This window comes from Rana temporaria, chromosome 13 (assembly GCF_905171775.1).
Source record: "Rana temporaria chromosome 13, aRanTem1.1, whole genome shotgun sequence".
Lineage (NCBI taxonomy): Eukaryota > Metazoa > Chordata > Amphibia > Anura > Ranidae > Rana > Rana temporaria.
Window position 1 is genome coordinate 118539849 of NC_053501.1, and position 24197 is coordinate 118564045.

Below are 24197 nucleotides of genomic sequence, written 5' to 3' on the forward strand. Positions count from 1 at the left end.
CCCGCACACATGTACTTATCACCTCCACCTTAACCCTTCACCACCCCACCCTCCACCTTAACCCTTCACCACCCCATAAACTTCCCGAACACCTGTACCTATCACCTCCACCTTAACCCTTCACCACCCCACCCTCCACCTTAACCCTTCACCACCCCACCCTCCACCTTAACCCTTCACCACCCCACACACTTCCCGAACACCTGTACCTATCACCTCCACCTTAACCCTTCACCACCCCACCCTCCACCTTAACCCTTCACCACCCCACACACTTCCCGCACACCTGTAGCTATCACCTCCACCTTAACCCTTCACCACCCCACACACCTGTACTTATCACCTCCACCTTAACCCTTCACCACCCCACACACCTGTACCTATCACCTCCACCTTAACCCTTCACCACCCCACACACTTCCCACACACCTGTACCTATCACCTCCACCTTAACCCTTCACCACCCCCACACACGTCCCGCACACCTGTACCTATCACCTCCACCTTAACCCTTTACCGCCCCACACACTTCCGAGAGAACATCAGATTCTACTACAGGAGTCCAATCCCAGCGAAGGAACATTCCACATAGAAATACAGGAATACTGTATATTCTGTACTATAGACCGAGATAATGGATGCCGGAGACAATAATATAGGGGGGGGGGGTAAGATGGCACAGGAGGAGAAAGTAGCATAGAGGAGGGGGGGCGGGAAGCAGGGGGAAAGAAAGAAAGAGAATTAAAAAGGAAAGGAAAGGGGTAGGAAAGAGAAGGAAAGAATGTAAAAAAGAAAGAAGGAAAGAAAGAAAAGGGAAAAAAAGAGAAACAAAGTAAAAAAGAATAAGAGAAAGGAAGAAAAAAAGAAAAGGAAGGGGAAAAAGAAAAAAAAAAGAAAAAAGAAGAAGGGAGAAAGAAAGGAAAGAGAAGAAAGAAAGAAAAGAAAAAGGGAGAAAGAAAAGAAAAAAATAACAAACAAAAGAGAAGAAGAAAGATAGAAAATGAAAGGGAAGGAAAAGGAAATGAAAAAAAAAACAAAGAAAAAAGAAAAGAGAAGAGAAAGAAAGAAAGAAAAGGAAAGGTAAAAGGAAAAGGAAAGGAAAAAGAAAACAAAGAAAAAAGAAAAGAGAACAAGAAAGAAAGAAATAAATGGGAAAAAAAATAAATAAGAAAAGAAGAAAGAAAGAAAGAAAAGTAAAGGAAAAAACTGAAATAAAGAAAGAACGAATGTAGATATAAGATGAGGGAGAGATGGATGAAGTGAGGGGGGGGGGATAGGAGAGGGACACTGATGGAGATGTAATGGGGGGGGGGGGCAGTTTGGGGGTCTGGGGGGAGGGGCACACAGGGGAACCTCTATATAAGTCGGGTTCTGGTCACTAGTTCTAGGAGAAGAAATCTCACCCTGACACTGCACACCCCACTATGGACACCAGGAGACCACCCCCCTCCCCCACCTACCTGACACCCCGAACACCCACCTTACTACTCGCCCTGTGCCTGTCCTCCCTCATCCTTCCAGGGAAATCAGAAGACTTCCAACTGCCAGGATCTCCGAATGACATCCCCCTCCAACCCAACAGCCTGGTGAGTATATATATGTATACTGTGTGTTCCATAATCCCCTCCCCCTCCTCACAGATCTATATTGATATATCCTGCAGATTATCTCATCACTGACCTCTCTAGAGATCTGCAGAACATCGCTCCCTCCCCTCCCCCTCCTGATATATTCTGCAGATTATCTCATCACTGACCCCTTTAGAGATCTGCAGAACATCGCTCCCTCCCATCCCCCTCCTGATATATTTTGCAGATTATCTCATCACTGACCCCTCTAGAGATCTGCAGAACATCGCTCTTACTACATCTCACCCATCAGTTGCCACTTACAATTTTGCACACTAGATGGCGCCCCAGCTCCTCTGGGGGACACACAGTGTTCGGTGGTCCTCAGGCTGTCAGTGGTGTGCTCTGTCCCCTCTTTCCAGGCGGTGGCCCTCGGGGAGTTGCTGGACTACAACCAGGACAGGAGTCTGAGTCTGGAGAAGAAAGCAAGTCAGCTGCCCCGGGTGAGAGACATTTCTATCCACAGCATTTCATTTTATTGCTACAATCACACCCTGCGCACCTCTTGTCACCATAATATATTTATTTATTATTATTATTATAATTATTATTATAAAGGATATATATACATTTTTTATAAATATAATTATTATTTTTATAGAGGATATATCTTTAAATTTATAATTATCATACAGGGTGTGTATATATATATATATATATATATATATATATATTTTTTTTTTAATTAATAGTATTATTATTATTATTATTATTATTATGATACAGGGTATATACATAATAATAATAATAATAATAATAATAAATATTATTATTATTATTATTAATATTAAACAAGGTAAATATACATTAATCATATCATTATTATTATACAGGGTATATTTTGTATTTATAATTATTATGCATGGTATATATATATATTTTTTAATTAATAGTATTATTATTATACATGGTATATACATATTTATCATTATTATTATTACTATTATTCAGGCTATATGTATATATATATTTATTATTGACATTTTATTATTGTTTTTAATATTATACTGGGTATATATATATATATATATATATATATATATATATATATATATATATATATTTTAATTAATAGTATTATTATTATTATTATTATTATACAGGGTATATACATATATATTATTATTACTATTATTCCATTATATATATATATATATATATATATATATATATATTACATATATATATATATATATATATATATACCCTGTATAATAATATATATTATATATATATATATATATATTTTTTATTAATAGTATTATTATTATTATACAGGGTATATACATATTTATTATTATTACTAATATTCAGGCTATATATATACATATTAATAATAATAATAATAATAATAATAATTCCTAATGATAATAATAATACTAATAATAATACTACTACTAATATATTATGGTGTTGATAATAATAATACTAATAATACATAATAATAATAAATCATAATACATGATGATAATAAAAATAATAATAATGATAATGCATTATGATAATAATAAAAACATTATTGATATTATTGACAGAGATATAACAATAAATAAAATAATAAAACTCAAAATATTCTTTAAAAGATACCTAAAACTGCAATATAAAACATACAACAATGTGTCTGTAACTCATTTGCTCTTATGAGCTACTTTTTGTGAAATTTGATGTACATTATATCCTTTTATATGGGCTAACTTTGAAAAAAAAAAATATATATATATATAATGAATTTGTACACATGCAGGTAAAATAACTTTGTGACGTCACTTGCTTATTGCTGTGTATTTCCCCCAATTGGAGGATTCCTCCTCTATATTTGTTCCGCTGATCGTTGTCACCGGGACGCAATATGAAGGCAAAGTCAAGATTCTGGGTTGTCACCGGGACAGGAATAGAGAGGAAATCTATCAATGGGGACACCTGTTCTGGTGACAACTAGGAGGGGATTTCTTCTCATTTCCTGTTGTGACTCCAGAAAGTGAAGGGAAATCTCCCTGATGGGACACCGATAATATTGGGGAAAAAATAAATAAAAGGATAATAAAAGTAATATATAACATTATTTATTATGTAAAGTGTGTGGATGGAGGGATAATGGCAGACAGGAGGTTTGTCGTTCTCTGGGATTTCTGTCCAATCAGATCTCTGTATGACGACGGACATGGCGCCCCCTCATTCTGTATATTTTTTTCTCTCTCTCTCGCAGTGTGACGTCGGGGAACGTTGCGCCATGAAGCACGGCCCGCGGATCGGGAAGTTGTGCGACTGCCTGCGAGGAGCCTCCTGCAGCTCATTCATGCTGCGATGTTACTAGCCCCTCCCACCCATGGGCGGGGTCACCGGTCGCCCTTGTGATGACACCGTCTTGTACTCCGCCGCCGTTTCCCGCCATCCCTGCGACTTACTGTCCCACTTAAACCCCATCAGGTCCTCCCCCAATCATGTGCGTTTCCAGAGGCTCCACCCCCTAATGATCAGTCTTCTCTCCCCACAACAAAGGCCCCACCCCCTGATGTTAAGTCCCTCCCCCTTGTTTCCCCACCTGTGCGCAAGCGTCCCCCCAATTGTTTTAGCGTCCCCCACAATTGTTTTTTATGATGATTTGTATAATTAGAACCCAATAAAGATGAAAAGTCTCTTCTGTCTGAATGTTGTGACTCTCATTACATTATATACACATTCCTGTGATGTCATTTCCGTAGCTGAGCCTATCACAGATTTTATATTTTGTGAATACGGTTACCATGGTTGCAAGAAAGAGAAAATTAAATGAATAAGATTAAATTATTACAATGTGTCTTGTGTATATATTTTCCTTTTTTTTACTTTCTTTAATTATTAATTCTATTTATTTTTAATTTTGTAATATAAAATAATATATTTTCACTTATTTATTATATAATCTTGTGAATACTGTTGCAATGGTTGCAGGGCAGATCTATCTATCTATATATCTATCTAGATATATCTATATTTGTATTTTTTTTCTTTTATTATTCATTATTTTTATTAATCATTTTTAAAGGTAAATTTGTTATGGTGTAATAATTTTATCTTATTTCATTTATTTTCTCTTCCCTGCAGCCATTTCAACAGTTTTCAGAAGATATAAAATAGATAATAAATAAATATGATAATATTATTCTATAATATAAAACGAATAATAAAATTAATAAATAAGACACGTCGGTGATTAATCACAGGTGTGTAAACGCGTTTTGCAGACTTTTCCATGAGCGCGTCGTAATGGATTTATAATGAAGCGAGAATCTTTTACGATGGAAGTGCCGCCATGTCTCCTTTTGTGTCTTATTTATATATTTGTTTTTTTTTTATTATAAATTTTATAAGATAAAACAATATTATTGTATTTATTTCATATATATTTTTATTATACGGGATAATGCGAATTTACAATCTAATATAGTTTGTGAATAATGGTGCCATGGTTGCAAAGAAAAGAATAATAGATTTAATAAAATGTAATTAGATTTACCGGTAATAAAATAAAATGATTACAATGTGTCATATAAATAAAGTGCGAGACACCAACAGGTCATAAAGTGCGAGGCACCAACAGGTCAGGGGCTCACCTAGCGCCCTCTGATGTTGTTCTTATTTTAGTTTTCACATTCAGTAAAAACATTTATAAAAAAAAAAAAAGAATATATATCAGAAAGACATTGTATTCATTTTATCTTATTAAATCCTAATATTCTCCTCTCTGCAACCATGGCAACTGTATTCACAAGATAGAAAAGTATAAAAAAAAATATTATTTTTCTATTTTATAATAATGAATAGAATTTATAAATAAAAATAAAAAAATATATATGAAAAAAAAAGATATATATTTTTTTTTTACTTCTTTTATTTATAAATACTATTCATTTTAATTTTTTTATAAAATAGAATAATATATATATATATATATATATATATATATATATATATATATATATATATATATATATATATATAATTCTATTTTATAAAATTAATAATAAATATAAATATCTATATATATGTCTATATAGCTATATATATATATATATATTTTATTTTATTTGTTTACTTCTTTTATTTATAACTCTATTCATTATTAATTTTATAAAATAGAATTATATATATATATATATATATATATATATATATATATATATATACATATATACACATACATATATATATATATATACACTATTCTGTTTTATAAAAATTAAAAATGAATTGTATTTATAAATAAAATAAGTAAAAAATATATATATTTCTTTATTTTTATTTATAAATTCTATTCATTATTATAAAATAGAAAAATAATATTTTTTTTTATACTTTTCTATCTTGTGAATACAGTTGCCATGGTTGCAATATATTTTATATATTATTATATTTTATAAAATTAATAGTGAATATAATTATTAATAAAAGAAGTAAAAAAATAAAATCTATCTATATTTCTATTTATTATTAATTTTATAAAATATAATAATATATATATATATATATATATATATATATATATAATTCTATTTTATAAAAATTAAAAATGAATAGTATTTATAAATAAAAGATATATAATAAAAGATATATTATTATTATATATTATTATATATATTTTTTTTCATATATATTTTTTTATTTTTATTTATAAATTCTATTCATTATTATACAATAGAAAAATAATATCTATTTTTTTATAGTTTCCATGGTTGCAGAGAGGAGAATATTAGGATTTAATTTTTTTATTTATAATTCCATTTATTATTAATTTTATAAAATAGAATAATATTTTTTATATACTTTTCTATCTTGTGAATACTGTTGCCATGGTTGCAGAGAGGAGAATAATATATTTAATAAAATAAAATGATTACAATGTGTCTTTCTGATATATTATTTATTTCATTTATTATTTATTTATTACAATCTGAACCCCACCAGAGGGCGCCAGGTGATCCCCCTGACCCGTCCGTTCCTCGCGCCCCGTCTGCCGGTAGGTGGGCCGGCCTGTAATCTGTTTACATAATCTGCGGCTTATCTGCGGTGGAAGTGATAAGCTGAGCGCGGCGAGGTGAGCCACTCGCAGTTAGCCTTCTTACGTAACCGTCACCTTGGAACGCTCCGAGCAATGACGCCAAACGGACGCCAATTCGCAGCCGGTGAAGCGGCCTCGCCGTCTTTTGTGATTAGGTTTAAAAAAAAATCCACGTGTAGTCGCAGCCGCCGAGTAGAATTAGAACTCCCGAGTGCGTCACGTAAAAAGAAAATGTAGGAACCGATCGCGTTACGCCAGCAGGGCGCGGCTCAGGTAGGTGATGAGAGACGGTGGGTCTGCCCGGGACCTGCTGACTTCTGCCACCAGTAGCGGGTTTTATTAGTCGCAGGCGGTTGTGGCCGTACGAACGGACAAAAGGTCGCCGCTGAGAGGATTTAGAAATAACCGATGGTGATCGGAGGACGTTTCCCCCGCGATTATCCGCCGCCGCATGCGGCGTTATGATAGGATGTCGTTATCTCTAAGTGATGTACGGCGCGGGCGCCTCGGAGACGGCGGGCAGCATAATACGGCGATATCCAAGACGCTCCTTAATCTCATTGATCCGGCGCGCCATCAAATAATGCCTTTATTTGCATGGAAGGCGGGTGGCGGCGGCAGAGACGATTTGGCGGCGGCGGCGTCTCACCACCGTCTGGGCGCACTTGCGGCTGCGGGAACTTAATGAAAATTATAATAAAATTTATAACCCCCAATTCAGGGGATTTATTTCAGGATGAATGAAGACGGCGCCACCAATTAGATTTCACCCTCTGCCTCCGGCTGGCGCTGGATAAAAGTGCGCAAATCCCGACTTGCGCCGTCCAGCCCTAAAAAAGGACGCGGCTGGGGCCGCATTGCATTGTGGGGAGGAGAGGGCGGGGTCACAATGTATATACAAGCCCTGACTCGGGAATCAGGAGATTCCATCAAAAACTGGAGATAAAAACGTTTCCGAAGAAAGAGATACAAAGTAACAGTGTTTATAAACATTGATCAGACGGGAGATAGAGAGATACAAAGTAACATTGTTTATAAACATTGATCAGACAGGAGATAGAGAGATACAAAGTAACATTGGCCCGGATTCAGGTAGATTTGCCCCTTAGTTACGGAGGCGCAGGGCAGCGTTTTTGCCCTGCGCCCCCACAAATTTCCTGCCCTACCCGCGATTCACGGAGCAGTAGCTCCGTAAATTGCGTGTGCGCTGTGTAAACTTGCCCTGCGTAAGGGCGCCTAATGTAAATGATCCCGTAGGGGGCAGGAATCATTTAAATTAGGCGCGCTCCCGCGCCGAGCGTAGAGCGCATGCTCCGTCGGGAAACTTTCCCGACGTGCATTGCGGCAAATGACGTCGCAAGGACGTCATTTGCTTCAAAGTGAACGTGAATGGCGTCCAGCGCCATTCACGAATCACTTACGCAAATTACGTAAAATTCGAACGTCGCGACGCGGGAACGACGGGTATACTTTAGCATTGGCTGCCCCTGCTATTAGAAGGGGCAGCCTTACGCTAAACACGCCATATGGAAACGACGTAACTTGCGTACGCAGGGCTCGCGCAACATTGTGAATCGGTGTTAGTATGCAATTTGCATACTATACACTGAGCATAATGGGAGCGCCCCCCTAGCGGTCATCGCAAGAATGCAGCCTAAGATATGCGTGGCATAAGAGCCTTATGCCACGCAGATTTTAGGCTGCAGTCGGCGTTACGATGTTCCTGAATCAGGAGCATTCGTAACGCCGGGGGAAGTAAGCAATTGCGCTGCGTAACCTATGGTTACACAGGCGCAATTGCTTCTTGAATCCGGGCCATTGTTTATAAACATTGATCAGACAGGAGATAGAGAGATACAAAGTAACATTGTTTATAAACATTGATCAGACAAGAGATACAAAGTAACAATGTTTATAAACATTATTAATGCACTTTTTAGGAACCTGTGGGTGGGAGGAGCTAATATGCAAATGAGCTGATCTCCTAAACCACACCCCCAACATATTATTATGGTAGGAAGTGGAAAATCTCCATGACAGGACAGGAAAAAAAAAAGCTTGATGGAGTTCTTCCCATTGGCTGGAGTTTGGTGTAGAGGGCCCTGAAGTGGCCGATCACATCGAACGATAATTGGCGATCACATCGAACGATAATCGGCGATCACATCGAACGATAATCGGCGATCGCATCCTCGGATCTCTCGCAGATACTATTTGGAAAGTTTTAAAAAATAAAATGCAACATTGTTTCATTATCTGCCAATGACATCAGAGCCGGGATTTTCTTCAGAGATCAGCTGAAGTCATTTAGGTTTTCTTTCTTTCCCGGCTTAGTGACCCGACGTGCCGCCCCCTGTGCCGAGCGTTTATCACCGGCCGAGCCCCACCTAATCCCCGTCACTGACTGGACGAGCCACCGAAGCCGCGGACCGTCGCCAGCCATGAGCCCCACACACCGGACCCCAGCCTTGTCCTTGTGCCTTATCGCCTCTCTGCTCGCCTTCCTGGAGATCGGGAAAACGTGCGCCAATCCCAGGGGCAGCGAGAAAGAGCTGGTGAGTCTCCGCAATTTTATAGATTTGTCGTTTTTGTAAATGTTATTTATTATTATTATTATAACTTATTATTAAAGGTTATATATACACCTAATATATATATATTATTTATTATGATTTTTATTATTATTTATTATATATACACCTAATAAATTATATATATATATATTATTTATATTATTATTATTATTATATTATTATTTATTATTATTAAAGGTTATATATACCTAATAAAATCTAGGCACAGCAGAAATATGGGACAGCTCTAGAGGTACAACCCCTTACAGCAAAACATTATGGGCCAGATCCACGTACATCCGCGCATATATAGGCGGGCGTAGCGCATCTCATTTACGCTACACCGCCGCAACTTAAAGAGGCAAGTGCTGTATTCTCAAAGCACTTGCGTCCTAAGTTACGGCGGCGTAGCGTAAATGGGCCGGCGTAAGCGCGCCTAATTCAAATTGTGAAGAGGTGGGCGTGTTTTATGCTAATAAATCGTGACCCGATGTGATTGACGTTTTGAACGAACGGTGCATGCGCCATTCGTGGGGTATCCCAGTGCGCATTCGCGAAATCACGTCGCAAATAGTCAATGCTTTCAACATGAACATAATTTACGCAAAGCCCTATTCGTGAACGTTTTACGCAAACGACGGAAAATTCGATGCTGTCCCGACGTCCATACTTAACATTGCGTACGCCTCATAGACCAAGGGGTAACGTTACGCCGAAAAAAGCCTTACGTAAACGACGTAAAAAAATGCGCCGGGCGGACGTACGTTTGTGGATCGGCGTATCTACCTAATTTGCATATTCCTCGCGTAAATCTACGGAAGCGCCACTTAGCGGCCAGCGTAAATATGCACCTAAGATCCAACGGCGTACTAAGACGTACGTCAGTCGGATCTAGCCCACATTCAGTTGTATCTTGTTTTGTGGATACAAAACAAATATATGACGGCGCATCGTAGAACTTACGCGGCGTATCAATAGATTCGCCGGCGTAAGTTCTTTGTGGATCTGGCCCTAAAAGTCCATCCATCTATCGATCTATAATCTATAAATTTGTCTTTCTATTTTCACTTTTTCAATCTTTTTTATTCTATTTTCAAACTATTGTCAAAATATCTATTATGTTTATTAGAAATCTATTATCAATCAATCTAGAATCAATATATTCCTTATAAGCCTGTTACCGATCAGTCTATTTTTAAAATCAATCCATCTGGATTATTATCAATCTATCCTATGATCGATCTAATATCTCTCAGCTTGTCTTTAATCAATTTATCAATCTAATATTGTTTATCGATTATCAGTTAATTGTTTCAAAATATTATCAACTTTACTATTAAAACGATTTCCGTCTATCTTTAATCAATCAATTATCAATCTAATATTGTCTATCTGTTGTCAATGTATTGGATCAATCTATTACCAACCTCTCTATTATAAATCTATCAGTCTATCTATAATCAATAAGCATAATATATATTACTATCAATCTAGTATCTCTCAATCTATCTTTAATTAATCAATTATTTAATTAATCAATTATAAATGTATCAGTCTATCTTTAATGAATCAGCATATCTATCAATCAATATTATTATTAATCTATTAGCTCTCAATCTAATTTTAATCAATCAATTATCACTCTAATATGGTTTATCTATTATTTATTGATTGCATTATCAATCTATTATCAACCTCTCTATTATAAATATATCAGTCCATGTTTACACTATACTCCACGACTTTAATAATCAATAAGCATAATTTATCTTACTATCAATCTATCTTTAATCAATCAATTATTAATCTTATATTGTTTATCATCAATTTATTGTTTTGTCAATCTATTATCTACTCAAATCTATCAGTCTTATTTTTAATCAATTAATTATCAATCTGATATTGTTTATCTATTATCAGTTTATGTATCAATCAATTACCAACTTCACTACTAAAAATCTATCAGTCTATCTTTCATTTTCAATCAGCGTAATTTATCTTATTATTAATCTATTATCTTTAATCAATTATCAAATCTAATATTTTTTTATCTTTTATCAATATATTGGATCAATCTATTATCAACTTCACTATTAAAAATGATGCTAATTTTCAATCGGCGTCATTTATCTTATTATTGATCGATTATCTCTCAATCTATCTTTTAACAATCATCAACCTAATATTGATTATTATCAAGTTATTGTATTGTTAATCTATTACCAACCTCTCTAATATAAATATTTGAGTCTATCTTTAATCAATCAGCATAATTTATCTTATTATAAATATATTTGCTCTCAATCTATCTATAATCAATCAATTCATTTAATCTATTATCAATGTATTGTATTGTCAATCTCTCTATTATAAATCTATCAGTTTATCTTTAATCAATCAATTATCAATCTAATATTGTTTATCTATTAACAATTTATTGGATCAGTCTAATATCAACTTCACAATTTAAAATATATCAGTATATCTTTAATCAATTAGAATAATTGATCTTATTATTAATCTTTTATCTCTCAGTCTATCTTTAATCAATTAATTATCAATTTAATATTGTTTAGCTATTATTGATTTATTGTATTGTTAGTCTATTCCCAACCTCTCTAATATAAATGTCAACTTTATTATTAAAACGATTTCAATCTATCTTTAATCAATCTAATATTGTTTATCTGTTGTCAATGTATTGGATCAATCTATTACCAACCTCTCTATTATAAATCTATTAGTCTATCTATAATCAATAAGCATAATTTATCTTACTATCAATCTAGTATCTCTCAATCTATCTTTAATTAATCAATTATCAATCTCTCTAATATAAATGTATCAGTCTATCTTTAATGAATCAGCATATCTATCAATCAATATTATTATCAATCTATTATCTCTCAATCTAATTGTAATCAATTATCACTCTAATATTGTATATCTATTAACAATTTATTGGATCAGTCTAATATCAACTTCACTATTTAAAAGATATCAGTCTATCTTTAATCAATTAGAATAATTGATCTTATTATTAATCTTTTATCTCTCAGTCTATCTTTAATCAATTAATTATCAATTTAATATTGATTATTGATTTATTGTATTGTTAGTCTCATCCCAACCTCTCTAATATAAATGTATCAGTCTATCTATAATCAATAAGCATAATTTATCGTACTATCAATCCAATATCTCTCAATCTATCTTTAATTAATCAATTATCAATCTCTCTAATATAAATGTATCAGTCTATCTTTAATGAATCAGCATATCTATCAATCAATATTATTATCATCAATCTATTATCTCTCAATCTCATTTTAATCAATCAATTATCACTCTAATATCGTTTATCTATTATTGATTTATTGAATTGTTAATCTATTACCAATCTCTCTACAGTATTCTAAATCTATTAGTCTATCTATAAGCAAAATGTATCTTCTTACCAATCTATCTTTAATTAATCAATGATCAATCTAATATTGTTTATCTGTTATCAATCAATTATCAACCGCTCTACTATAAATGTATCTATTTTTAATTAATCAGCCTATCAATTAATATTATCAAATAAACATTATTAGATTGATAATTAATTAATTGATTAAAAACGGACTGAGAGATAATAGATTGATAATAAGATCAATTTTGCTGATTGATTAAAGATAAACTAATATATTTGTAATAGTAAAATTGATAATATATTGATAATAGATAAACAATATGAGATTGATAATTGATTACAATTATCTATTATTAATTGATTTTATTGTCAATCTAATGCCATCCTCTCTATTATAAATGTTATCAGGCTATCTTTAATCAATCAATTATCAATCTCATATTTCTTATCTATTATCAATATATTATCAATTTTACTATTAAAAATATATCAGTTTATCTTTAATCAATCAGCAAAAATTGATCTTATTATCAATCAATTATCTCTCAATCCGTTATTAGTCAATCAATTAATTATCAATCTAATATTGTTTATTATTAATTTATTGCATTGTTAATCTTTTTAAAAAGACTCTCTAATGTAAATCTATCAGTCTAATCAATCAGCAAAATTGATCTTATTATAAATCTATTACCTCTCAGTCTATCTTTAATCAATGAATTAATTGTCAATCTAATATTGATTATCTAGTTTATTGTATCAATCTACTGCCAACTTCACTATTGAAAATATATCAGTTGATCAATCAGCACGATTTCTCTTATTATCAATCGATTATCTCTCAATTCATCTTTAATCAATAATCAATCTAATACTGTTTATCAATTTAGTGGACCAACCGCTCTGTTATCACTCAGACGATCTTTAATCAATCCAAGTATCTATAAATCTATATTACTGTAAATCTATTATCAATTGCTCCGCCTATCATCAATAATTTTTCTGTCATCAATAATCAATAATCTATCTCTACAAAAACCTCATACCTGACCCCCCTCGCCAAGTGTCTGACCCCGCCTCTAACAAGAGAACCAATCAGAACGTCCGCATTGTATTTCATTTGATTCTTGGTGGTTTATTATTATAATATTGGGATGTATTGATCGGATTGCGGGATATTCTGTACGAGATCAATAAATGTCCCTCCGTCTGTCCGCAGCTTCTGGAGCTTCAGGATGTCCTGGAAAAACTCCAATCCAAGAGAGGAACCCTGTGGGAGTCCAAACTCAGCCAAATGCCCAAGGTGAGCCCTGCCACATATTATACATGTATATATCTCCGACATATACCGCAGTGCTGTACAGAGATCACTGAGCCAATCACATCAGTCTCTGTACAGAGGAGCTTACACTCTAATGTCCCCTCCCCCACACAGTCACATCAGTCTCTGTACAGAGGAGCTTACACTCTAATGTCCCCTCCCCCCACAGTCACATCAGTCTCTGTACAGAGGAGCTTACACTCTAATGTCCCCTCCCCCCACAGTCACATCAGTCTCTGTACAGAGGAGCTTACACTCTAATGTCCCCTCCCCCCCCACAGTCACATCAGTCTCTGTACAGAGGAGCTTACACTCTAATGTCCCCTCCCCCCCCACAGTCACATCAGTCTCTGTACAGAGGAGCTTACACTCTAATGTCCCCCTCCCCCACAGTCACATCAGTCTCTGTACAGAGGAGCTTACACTCTAATGTCCCCTCCCCCCCACAGTCACATCAGTTTCTGTACAGAGGAGCTTACACTCTAATGTCCCCTCCCCCACACATCACATCAGTCTCTGTACAGAGGAGCTTACACTCTAATGTCCCCTCCCCCCCACAGTCACATCAGTCTCTGTACAGAGGAGCTTACACTCTAATGTCCCCTCCCCCCACAGTCTCTGTACAGAGGAGCTTACACTCTAATGTCCCCTCCCCCCACAGTCACATCAGTCTCTGTACAGAGGATCTTACACTCTAATGTCCCCTCCCCCCCCCACAGTCTCTGTACAGAGGAGCTTACACTCTAATGTCCCCTCCCCCCACATCACATCAGTCTCTGTACAGAGGAGCTTACACTCTAATGTCCCCTCCCCCCACAGTCACATCAGTCTCTGTACAGAGGAGCTTACACTCTAATGTCCCCCCCCCACACAGTCACATCAGTCTCTGTACAGAGGAGCTTACACTCTAATGTCCCCTCCCCCACAGTCACATCAGTCTCTGTACAGAGGAGCTTACACTCTAATGTCGTCCCCCCAGTCACATCAGTCTCTGTACAGAGGAGCTTACACTCTAATGTCCCCTCCCCCCACAGTCACATCAGTCTCTGTACAGAGGAGCTTACACTCTAATGTCCCCTCCCCCACAGTCACATCAGTCTCTGTACAGAGGAGCTTACACTCTAATGTCGTCCCCCCAGTCACATCAGTCTCTGTACAGAGGAGCTTACACTCTAATGTCCCCTCCCCCCACAGTCACATCAGTCTCTATGAGTCTCTATCAGACTATGACGTTCTCCCGCCTTCTCTTTCTCAGTGCATCATGGGAGACGCGTGCGCGGTAAAACGCGGACTCCGGATCGGCAAGCTCTGTGACTGCCCCAGACGGAGCGTCTGCAACCAATTCTTCCTGAGGTGCCTCTGAGAGACGGTCGGGAGGGGCGCCCCCCACACTTCCTTTTCTTCTGCGACTTGTGCGAAGTTTGAGAAAACTGTCCGCCATATTGGAGAGACGAGACGAGCGAGCAGACTTAGAGACGCTCCGCTTATCTCCCGATCGGAAGACAGCGTCCCGAGAGAGCCGCCAATCTCCGGAGACCTGGCCCCCCCCGAGGGACGACCATGATTGAGAAGAAGACAATCCCGCCGGATGAGCTGATCCTCGGAGCGCTAATCTGATGATGATGGCGGATGAGGCTTGGGATGGGAGCGATGGCGCCCGAGCGCTCTCGCCCTGCGGGGCGGATTATTGTAAAGGAGGAAATAAATACTTTGTATCATTTGACGTCTGAGATGAGGAAGATAAATCTGTACAACTTGTGATAAGAGGGGGATGAGTCATCAATGGAGGGAGAAACAATCCGAGAGATAAGAGAATTACGGGAGGGGGGAGGGGGAGAGGAGACACATGGACCGGCCAATGGGATTGTCCGCCATACACGGGAAGGTTCTCTCCATCTACAGTGAGGGGAAAATAAGTATTTGACCCCCTTAGTAGTTGGTGATCCGGTCTCCACACATCTCCTCTCTTCTTTACAGATCTTCTCTAAGTCCTGAAGGATTCTTGGATGTCACTTCGAAACTCCAACGTTTCACCTCCCCTCCATACATTTCCTATGGGATTAAGGTCTGGAGATTGGCTAGGCTACTCCATGACATTAATGTGCTTCTTCTTGAGAGTCTCCTCGGTTTCCTTGGCCGGGTGTTTTGGGTCATTGTCATGCTGGAAGACCCATTATTAATGTCCTGGTGTCAGTTGGATGGAGGCCCCCCAAATCATTGGAGTCACAGGATAGTGGCCCCCCCAGGGAGAGAATAGCCCCTCAAATCATTGGTGTCAGTTGGATGGAGGCCCTCACTACATGGTTTGGGAGCGATCACATGACCTCACACTGGGAGGAGCTTTCACTACATTGGCTGGGAGCGATCACATGACCCCACACTGGGAGGAGCTTTCACTACATTGGTTGGGAGCGATCACATGACCCCACACTGGGAGGAGCTTTCACTACATTGGTTGGGAGCGATCACATGACCCCACACTGAGAGGAGCTTTCACTACATTGGTTGAGAGTGATCACAGGACTTCCCACTGGGAGGAGCTTTCACCACATTGGCTGGGAGCGATCACATGACTCCACACTGGGAGGAGCTTTCACTACATTGGTTGGGAGCGATCACATGACCTCAGACTGGGAGGAGCTTTCACTACATTGGCTGGGAGCGATCACATGACCTCACACTGGGGGGGGGGGGGCTTTCACTGCATTGGTTGGGAGCGATCACATGACCCCACACTGGGAGGAGCTTTCACTACATTGGCTGGGAGCGATCACATGACCTCACACTGGGAGGAGCTTTCACTACATTGGTTGGGAGCGATCACTTGACCCCCTACTGGGAGGAGCTTTCACTACATTGGTTGGGAGCGATCCCATGACCTCACACTGGGAGGAGCTTTCACTACATTGGTTGGGAGCGATCCCATGACCTCACACTGGGAGGAGCTTTCACTACATTGGTTTGGAGAGATCACATGACCCTACATTGGTTGGGAGCGATCACATGACCCCACACTGGGCGGAGCTTTCACTACATTGGTTTGGAGAGATCACATGACCCTACATTGGTTGGGAGCGATCACATGACCCCACACTGGGCGGAGCTTTCACTACATTGGTTTGGAGCGATCACATGACCCCACACTGGGAGGAGCTTTCACTACATTGGTTTGGAGAGATCACATGACCCTACATTGGTTGGGAGCGATCACATGACCCCACACTGGGAAGAGCTTTCACTACATTAGCTGGGAGTGATCACATGACCCCACACTGGGAGGAGCTTTCACTACATTGGTTTGGAGCGATCACATGACCTCGGACTGGGAGGAGCTTTCACTACATTGGTTGGGAGCGATCACATGACCTCACACTGGGAGGAGCTTTCACTACATTGGTTGGGAGCGATCACACGACCTCACACTGGGAAGAGCTTTCACTACATTAGCTGGGAGTGATCACATGACCCCACACTGGGAGGAGCTTTCACTACATTGGTTTGGAGCGATCACATGACCCCACACTGGGAGGAGCTTTCACTACATTGGTTTGGAGCCATCACATGACCTCGGACTGGGAGGAGCTTTCACTACATTGGTTGGGAGCGATCACATGACCTCACACTGGGAGGAGCTTTCACTACATTGGTTTGGAGCCATCACATGACCTCGGACTGGGAGGAGCTTTCACAATGGTTTTGTTTAGCAATGTAAAGAAATGTATTTAATAAATAAATAAATAAATAAATAAAATGAAAAGTATTTTTTTTATTTTGCTAAAAATATAAAACTTTAACACTGTATCAGTTTCTATAATAAATACATCGAAAGTCCAAATATCGCAGAATGAGCGTCCAATTTACCCCCCCCCCCCCCTCAGAGTGCTGAGGGACAAGTGTGGCCCCCCCCCCAGGATCAGACAACAGTGTAAAAGGTCGCTCCACCCATAACAAGTCATTTTAATGGATGGGGATGAAGGTGGGAGGGGTCACCGCTGGAGTCCCCCCCCCCCCCCCCCCGAGACATCGAGGAAGCCAGCAGGGGGCTCCACTCATAACTGAACTATCGCTGCTGCAGCTCCAGGAATGGGATTGGTCAGAAGGTGGGCGTGTCCCTCCTCTATCATGGCGAGGGAAAGTCCACAGCCCGAGTGTCCGGCCCCCGAGGATCAGATGGACTCGATCTGCTTGCGCACTTTCTCCAGGGCCCTCCGGTCCAGCATCCTCTGCCGGAACACCACCACAAACGCCAAGACCACGGCGGCCGCCATCGTGATCCCCACGAACTCCCAGAAGACCTTCTTCTCCATGGTGACCGAGCGGCAGCTAAAAGGGGGCGGAGACAATCTCAGAGTGAGCAAGAATTATACCCCGCCCCTCTCCCAGGCAGACAACCCCTCTAATCTGACCCAGACGGGGGGAAGGCTTCATCACTTCCAAGAGTAAAAGTTGTGTCATCAGGACTAAATTTACATATGACCCGCCCCCGCTCTCACAGTGCCCCACCCCTGCGCAGAGTGCCCCGCCCAGAGTCAGCATGGGCTCCTCCTACACAGGTACTCTTCAAGGTCAAAAGTAGGAAATCCCGCCCCCAAGGCCGGCGGCTCAGCCGCGAGTACATTCTGTTTCTGGAAGCACCGCTTGGCCAATAAGCTGACAGTCTAAAATAGCCGCCCCACTGAATACAGCTTTGGTACTGCACAAGGCGGAGCCAAAGACAGCTCCACCCACATTCCACTGCCACCAGCTTGGTGCCATCACCTGGTGACCCCACCCCCTCCAACACTCCTTCACAGTGGATTGGTACACAGCACTGCCGCCGTTTGCTGATCACAGGGGGCCATGGCGGCTCCTAAGCCCCGCCCCCTCCCCCACTCTCTTACCTCTTGTACTCCACTTTCTTGGAGGGGCTGCAGCTGACTTGCTCGATGAATCCGGTGACTCCGCACTGGCTGACCAATTTCTGGAAGGGAAAGAGAAACCGTCATTGCGTGCGGGGGATGGGGGAGCGCTGTGGGTGGGGCCTACCGAGCGCTGAACAAATCTTCCACAACAGGTCAGTGATCATACCCAGCCCCGCCCATCGACCTGCAGACACTCCCCATACGGGATCTACAGTGCAGATGGGAGGGAGCACCAAGGGGGCGGAGCCACACTTACCGAATCAAACTGGTTACAGTTGTAGCAATCTTTGGAGACGGTGAATTCCTCGGTCCTCCAACACGGGGTCACCGCCGGGCTCTCTGCAACACACAACATGGAGGAGGTGAGAGGGCTGCCGCCGCCGCCAGAGACCGCCCAACACCCCACACGGCGCAACACTTACCGGACTTCACCGGAGGGGTCTCCTCCTGAACCTGAGATGACTCCGCCCACCTGAGAGGAAAGGAATAATAATTACCCAAAACTGAGGGGACAGTAATACGTGGGACACACTGGGGGGATCACTAATGAATGTCACACACAGGGGGGATGGGGGGACACCAATAAATGTGACACACAGGGGGGGATGGGGGAACACATATAAATGTGACACACAGGGGAGGGATGGGGGGACACCAATAAATGTGACACACAGGGGAGGGATGGGGGGACACCAATAAATGTGACACACAGGGGAGGGATGGGGGGACACCAATAAATGTGACACACAGGGGGGGGATGAAGGGACACCAATAAATGTGACACACAGGGGGGGGGGGGATGGGGGGGACACACCAATAAATGTGACACACAGGGGAGGGGATGGGGGGACACCAATAAATGTGACACACAGGGGGGGGATGAAGGGACACCAATAAATGTGACACACAGGGGGGGGGGGATGGGGGGGACACACCAATAAATGTGACACACAGGGGGGGGGATGGGGGGGACACACCAATAAATGTGACACACGGGGGGGTAACAATAAATGTGACACACAGGGGGGGATGGCGGGACACCAATAAATGTGACACACAGGGGGGGGATGAAGGGACACCAATAAATGTGACACACAGGGGGGGGGGGGGGATGGGGGGGACACACCAATAAATGTGACACACGGGTGGGTAACAATAAATGTGACACACAGGGGGGGATGGCGGGACACCAATAAATGTGACACATTGGGGGGGATACTAATGAATGCGACACACTGGGGGAGATGAGGGGACAATAATAAATGTGAAACAGGGGGAGGGGGGACACTAATAAAGGTGACACACAGGAGGGATGGGGGGGACACTAATAACTGTGACACACAGGAGGGATGGGGGGGGACACTAATAAAGGTGACACACAGGGGGGATGAGGGGGACACTAATAACTGTGACACACAGGAGGGATGGGGGGGACACTAATAAAGGTGACACACTGGAGGGATGGGGGGACACTAATAACTGTGACACACTGTAGGGATGGGGGACACTAATAAATGTGACACTGGGGGGGCACTAAAAAATGTGACACACTGGAGGGATGTGGGGGGGCAATATTAAATGTGACACACTGGAGGGATGGGGGGGCAATAATAAATGTGACACACTGGAGGGATGGGGGGGGGGACACTAATAACTGTGACACACTGGGGGGACACTAATAACTGTGACACACTGGGGGGACACTAATAACTGTGACACACTGGGGGGGATGGGGGAACACTAATAAATGTGACACACTCCCTCCCCAGTCTGGACATCGTATCTCGGCGCCCCCCGGTGGTAGTATTAGGGAAGGACAGCCCTCTATATGGTGTATATATAATATACAATGCGGGGAACGGGCGCCACCTGCCGGTCACTGCGGGAATTGCACTCCCTCTATAGAATAGAGAAGCGCCACCTGGAGGTGAGAGCGGAGAATTACACCGCCCGGGCCCGGGGAGTGGAGAAGCGGCTCGGACTGACCTGTGTACGAACAGAACGATGACGGCTCTCAGCAACCACCCCGCCGCCTCCATCTCCGGCTTCTCCCGACTTCTCCTTCCCGGAACGACAACTCAGCGCCTTCCGCCCGGTGACACGGAGCGACTACTTCCGGTATGAGGAGTCAGAAGAGCGCCACCGTGTGGCCGGAGAAGGAGCCGCGCCCGCCGAGTCACTGCGCTGTAATGTGTGAGGATTGTGGGCGGAGCGCCATCGTGTGGCCACAAGAGGAACGGCAGCTGCTGGAGCGCTGAGCTGTACAATGGACGGCCTGAGATCGGAGCGCCCTCGTGTGGGCACAGGTGAGACTACAGCGGCTGTCATTATGAGTGCAGAGCTCCTTTATTATCAGAAACAAAAATAAATAGAAGAGTGACGTCATCCAGTCTGTGATATTTTTTGTGTGTGTTTTATATATTTATTATGTTTATTATTTTTTTAATTTGTACCTTCTTGTTTTACATGTATTTATATATATAGAGCAGGGGCAACTCACAAAGTGGTCATTTAGACGCCTCCATTTTTTAAAATCTATAATACTGTGTATATATATATATATATATATATATATATATATATATATATATATATATATATATATATACTGTGTGTATAGTAAATAATATTAAAATGCCTTAAAAATATATATATTTTTATGAATGGTATACAAAAGGGTGGCCTTCTAATAGTAAATAATAATAATAAATATTTATGATTAATAATCGGCCCTCGGATTCCTCCTTTATTGAATTCTAACCCTGCTGTCTGCCCTCATGTTGTAAAGCGCTGTGCAAACTGTTGGCGCCATATTTATCCTGTATAATAATAATATTAATATTTTATCAACCTAAAAAATGTCACCGTTATATTTTTATACCATTATAAAAATGATAAACGAAAAATAATTATTAGAATAAATACACACTATGGTGATAATTCATAATGTATGTTTGGAGCCCTCGTGTGGCCCATAGCTGGAACTGCAAGCCGTCGAGTCACCGAGCTTGTTGTTAGAAGATAATGCAGGGCGCCCTCGTGTGGACACGACAGGAACTGCTGCTCGCCACATTTCGACGATGTCGCAGTTACAAGGCCTCTCAGCTGACCTATGACTTCATCATTATTACCCAACACTGTAAATTTATAAATCCTGGGGAATCAAATATTTTTCTCAAGTTGTTATAAAACGAACTCCGAGGTTTGCTTTTCTAAGTGTGAAATCTCCTCCCTGGACCGTCATTGGTTGCCACATAAGGGGAGCTAAAAATCACCAAAAGGCCACTTTATCATGCCTTAGGTGCCAAGTTATTTGGGGCCGGTGATCTGCCGATATGGTTCCGGCTAACGAGAAAGTTCCTTTAAGGACTGCGCAGGCGCAATCCCTAATGACGGAATTCTCCGAACCTCGGCCGGCATCCAGGGCGACGTGGATTTTGAGGAAAGTGGCCAGTCGGCCTCACGTCCTCGCTTCGCCTCCTGGCTCTTTTTTAACATCCTCCAATCCACGGGGATGTTAAAGAATGAGCCTGGATGCCGGCCGAGGTTCGGAGATTTCCGTCGGCAAGGATTGCGCCTGCGCAGTCCTTAAAGAAACTTTCTCGTTAGGGGAACCTTAACGACAAGTCACCCGGCCTGACTGTCCCTAGCCCCCCGCCCTGCCCCCTTTCATTAATTGGACTTCAGTTCTTTCAATCATGGAGGTTCGGCATCCTTGTGTGGGGGCGGTCTGCCTGCAAAGGCAACGCCCACGTCTCGAGACTGAAACCCACCTTTCAAGACATTTAGATATTTGCATAACCCCTCCCACTTGCTGAGAGCTCTTGAGAGGGATACTGAAGCCAGGGGGGGGGGGGTGGTGTAATCAGGAAGCCATGTACAGGCCCCTCCCATCAGCCATGATCTCCCTGCATTGCATAGAGGAGCACAGAGACCCGTTGATGACATCACTGAGACTATAATAAGGTATGTGATGAAAAGGGAAGGGAAGAGACAAAGGAAGAGGAAATATAAACAGATTAAACTTCAGCTTTAAGGAATAAGTAAGACTGAGTCACGTGAGCCAACAAAGAGGACCTGTCACCAATTTAAAGTATATAATAAAAAAAGAAGGAGCTCCGTCCACAGAAGGCAGCCGCACTCCTCAGCCTCAGTTCAGACTTGTTGGACTCAGAGGTCCTTGATGCGGATTCCTCTAATAGATACAAATCTATGGAGCAGGAGAAATCAGTTTGCAAAATGATGAATTAGTCATGGGTTGGACAGGTCCTCTTTATTGTTCTAAGTGTCTGCTAGTCCTATAAGGTGGATCTGTTATATACTTAGACCTATAAGGGAGGACTTATTCCACCTAACAGGTCCACTTTATAGGTCTAGCAGACACTTAGAACTCTAACTAGGGCCTGTTAGACCTATAAAGTGGACCTGTTAGATACTTAGACCTATAAAGAGGACCTATTCCACCTAACAGGTCCTCTTTATAGGTCTAACAGGCGCTAGTTAGAGTTCTAAGTGTCTGCTAGACCTATTAAGAGGGCCTGTTATATACTGAGGCCTCGTACACACGACAGAGTTTCTCGGCAGAATTCACCGAGAAACTCGGTCAAAACCCGGATTCTGCCGAGAATCTCTGTCGTCTGTACAGTTTTGGCTCGATGGAGCCGCCGAGGAACTCGACGAGAAAATAGAGAACATGTTCTCTATTTTCTCGTTGTCCTCGTTGTTCTATAGGAGAAGGCGGCCCGCCGAGCTCCTCGGCGGCTTCATCCCAAAACTCGACGAGGAACTCGACGTGCCAAGCACGTCGAGTTCCTCTGTCGTGTGTACGGGGCCTCAGACCTATAATGAGGACAGAGGACTTGTTAGATATAGCGGATCTAAACAGGTCCTCTTTCTAGGTCTATGGGGCCAACAGGTCCACTTTATAGGTCTATGGGGCCAACGGGTCCACTTTAGACCTATAAAGTGGACCCGTTGGACCCATAGACCTAGAAAGTGGACCTGTTGGACCCATAGACCTATACAGTGGGCCTGTTGGACCCATAGACCTAGAAAGAGGACCTGTTGGGACCACAGACCTAGAAAGTGGACCTGTTGGACCACTTTATAGGCCTATGGGTCCAACAGGCCGACTGTATAGGTCTATGGGTCTAGCGGGTCCTCTTTCTAGGTCTGTGGGTCCAACAGGTCCACTTTATAGGCCTATGGGTCCAACAGGCCGACTGTATAGGTCTATGGGTCTAGCGGGTCCTCTTTCTAGGTCTGTGGGTCCAACAGGTCCACTTTCTAGGTCTATGGGTCCAACAGGTCCACTTTCTAGG

General features: G+C 41.1%; 2 protein-coding genes and 1 long non-coding RNA gene across 3 annotated transcripts; 2 read left to right on the forward strand and 1 right to left on the reverse strand.

Annotated features, from left to right (window-relative positions):
• The first annotated feature begins 1385 nt into the window (after positions 1-1385).
• LOC120920413 (cocaine- and amphetamine-regulated transcript protein-like) lies at positions 1386-4051 on the forward strand. The gene is made up of 3 exons (XM_040332500.1): positions 1386-1586; positions 1991-2071; positions 3835-4051. Exons 1-3 carry the CDS (start codon positions 1425-1427, stop codon positions 3940-3942), a joined length of 351 nt encoding a protein of 116 aa, XP_040188434.1. The 5' UTR covers positions 1386-1424; the 3' UTR covers positions 3943-4051.
• Positions 4052-13821: 9770 nt separating this feature from the next.
• LOC120920416 lies at positions 13822-15698 on the forward strand. The gene is made up of 2 exons (XR_005744713.1): positions 13822-13957; positions 15231-15698. It is a non-coding gene; the product is annotated as an uncharacterized LOC120920416 (long non-coding RNA).
• Positions 15699-17721: 2023 nt separating this feature from the next.
• Positions 17722-21028, reverse strand: LOC120920411 (protein JTB-like). The gene is made up of 5 exons (XM_040332498.1): positions 20863-21028; positions 19299-19348; positions 19133-19215; positions 18856-18935; positions 17722-18298 (listed from the first exon to the last, which is right to left on the reverse strand). Exons 1-5 carry the CDS (start codon positions 20913-20915, stop codon positions 18142-18144), a joined length of 423 nt encoding a protein of 140 aa, XP_040188432.1. The 5' UTR covers positions 20916-21028; the 3' UTR covers positions 17722-18141.
• Positions 21029-24197: the final 3169 nt, after the last annotated feature.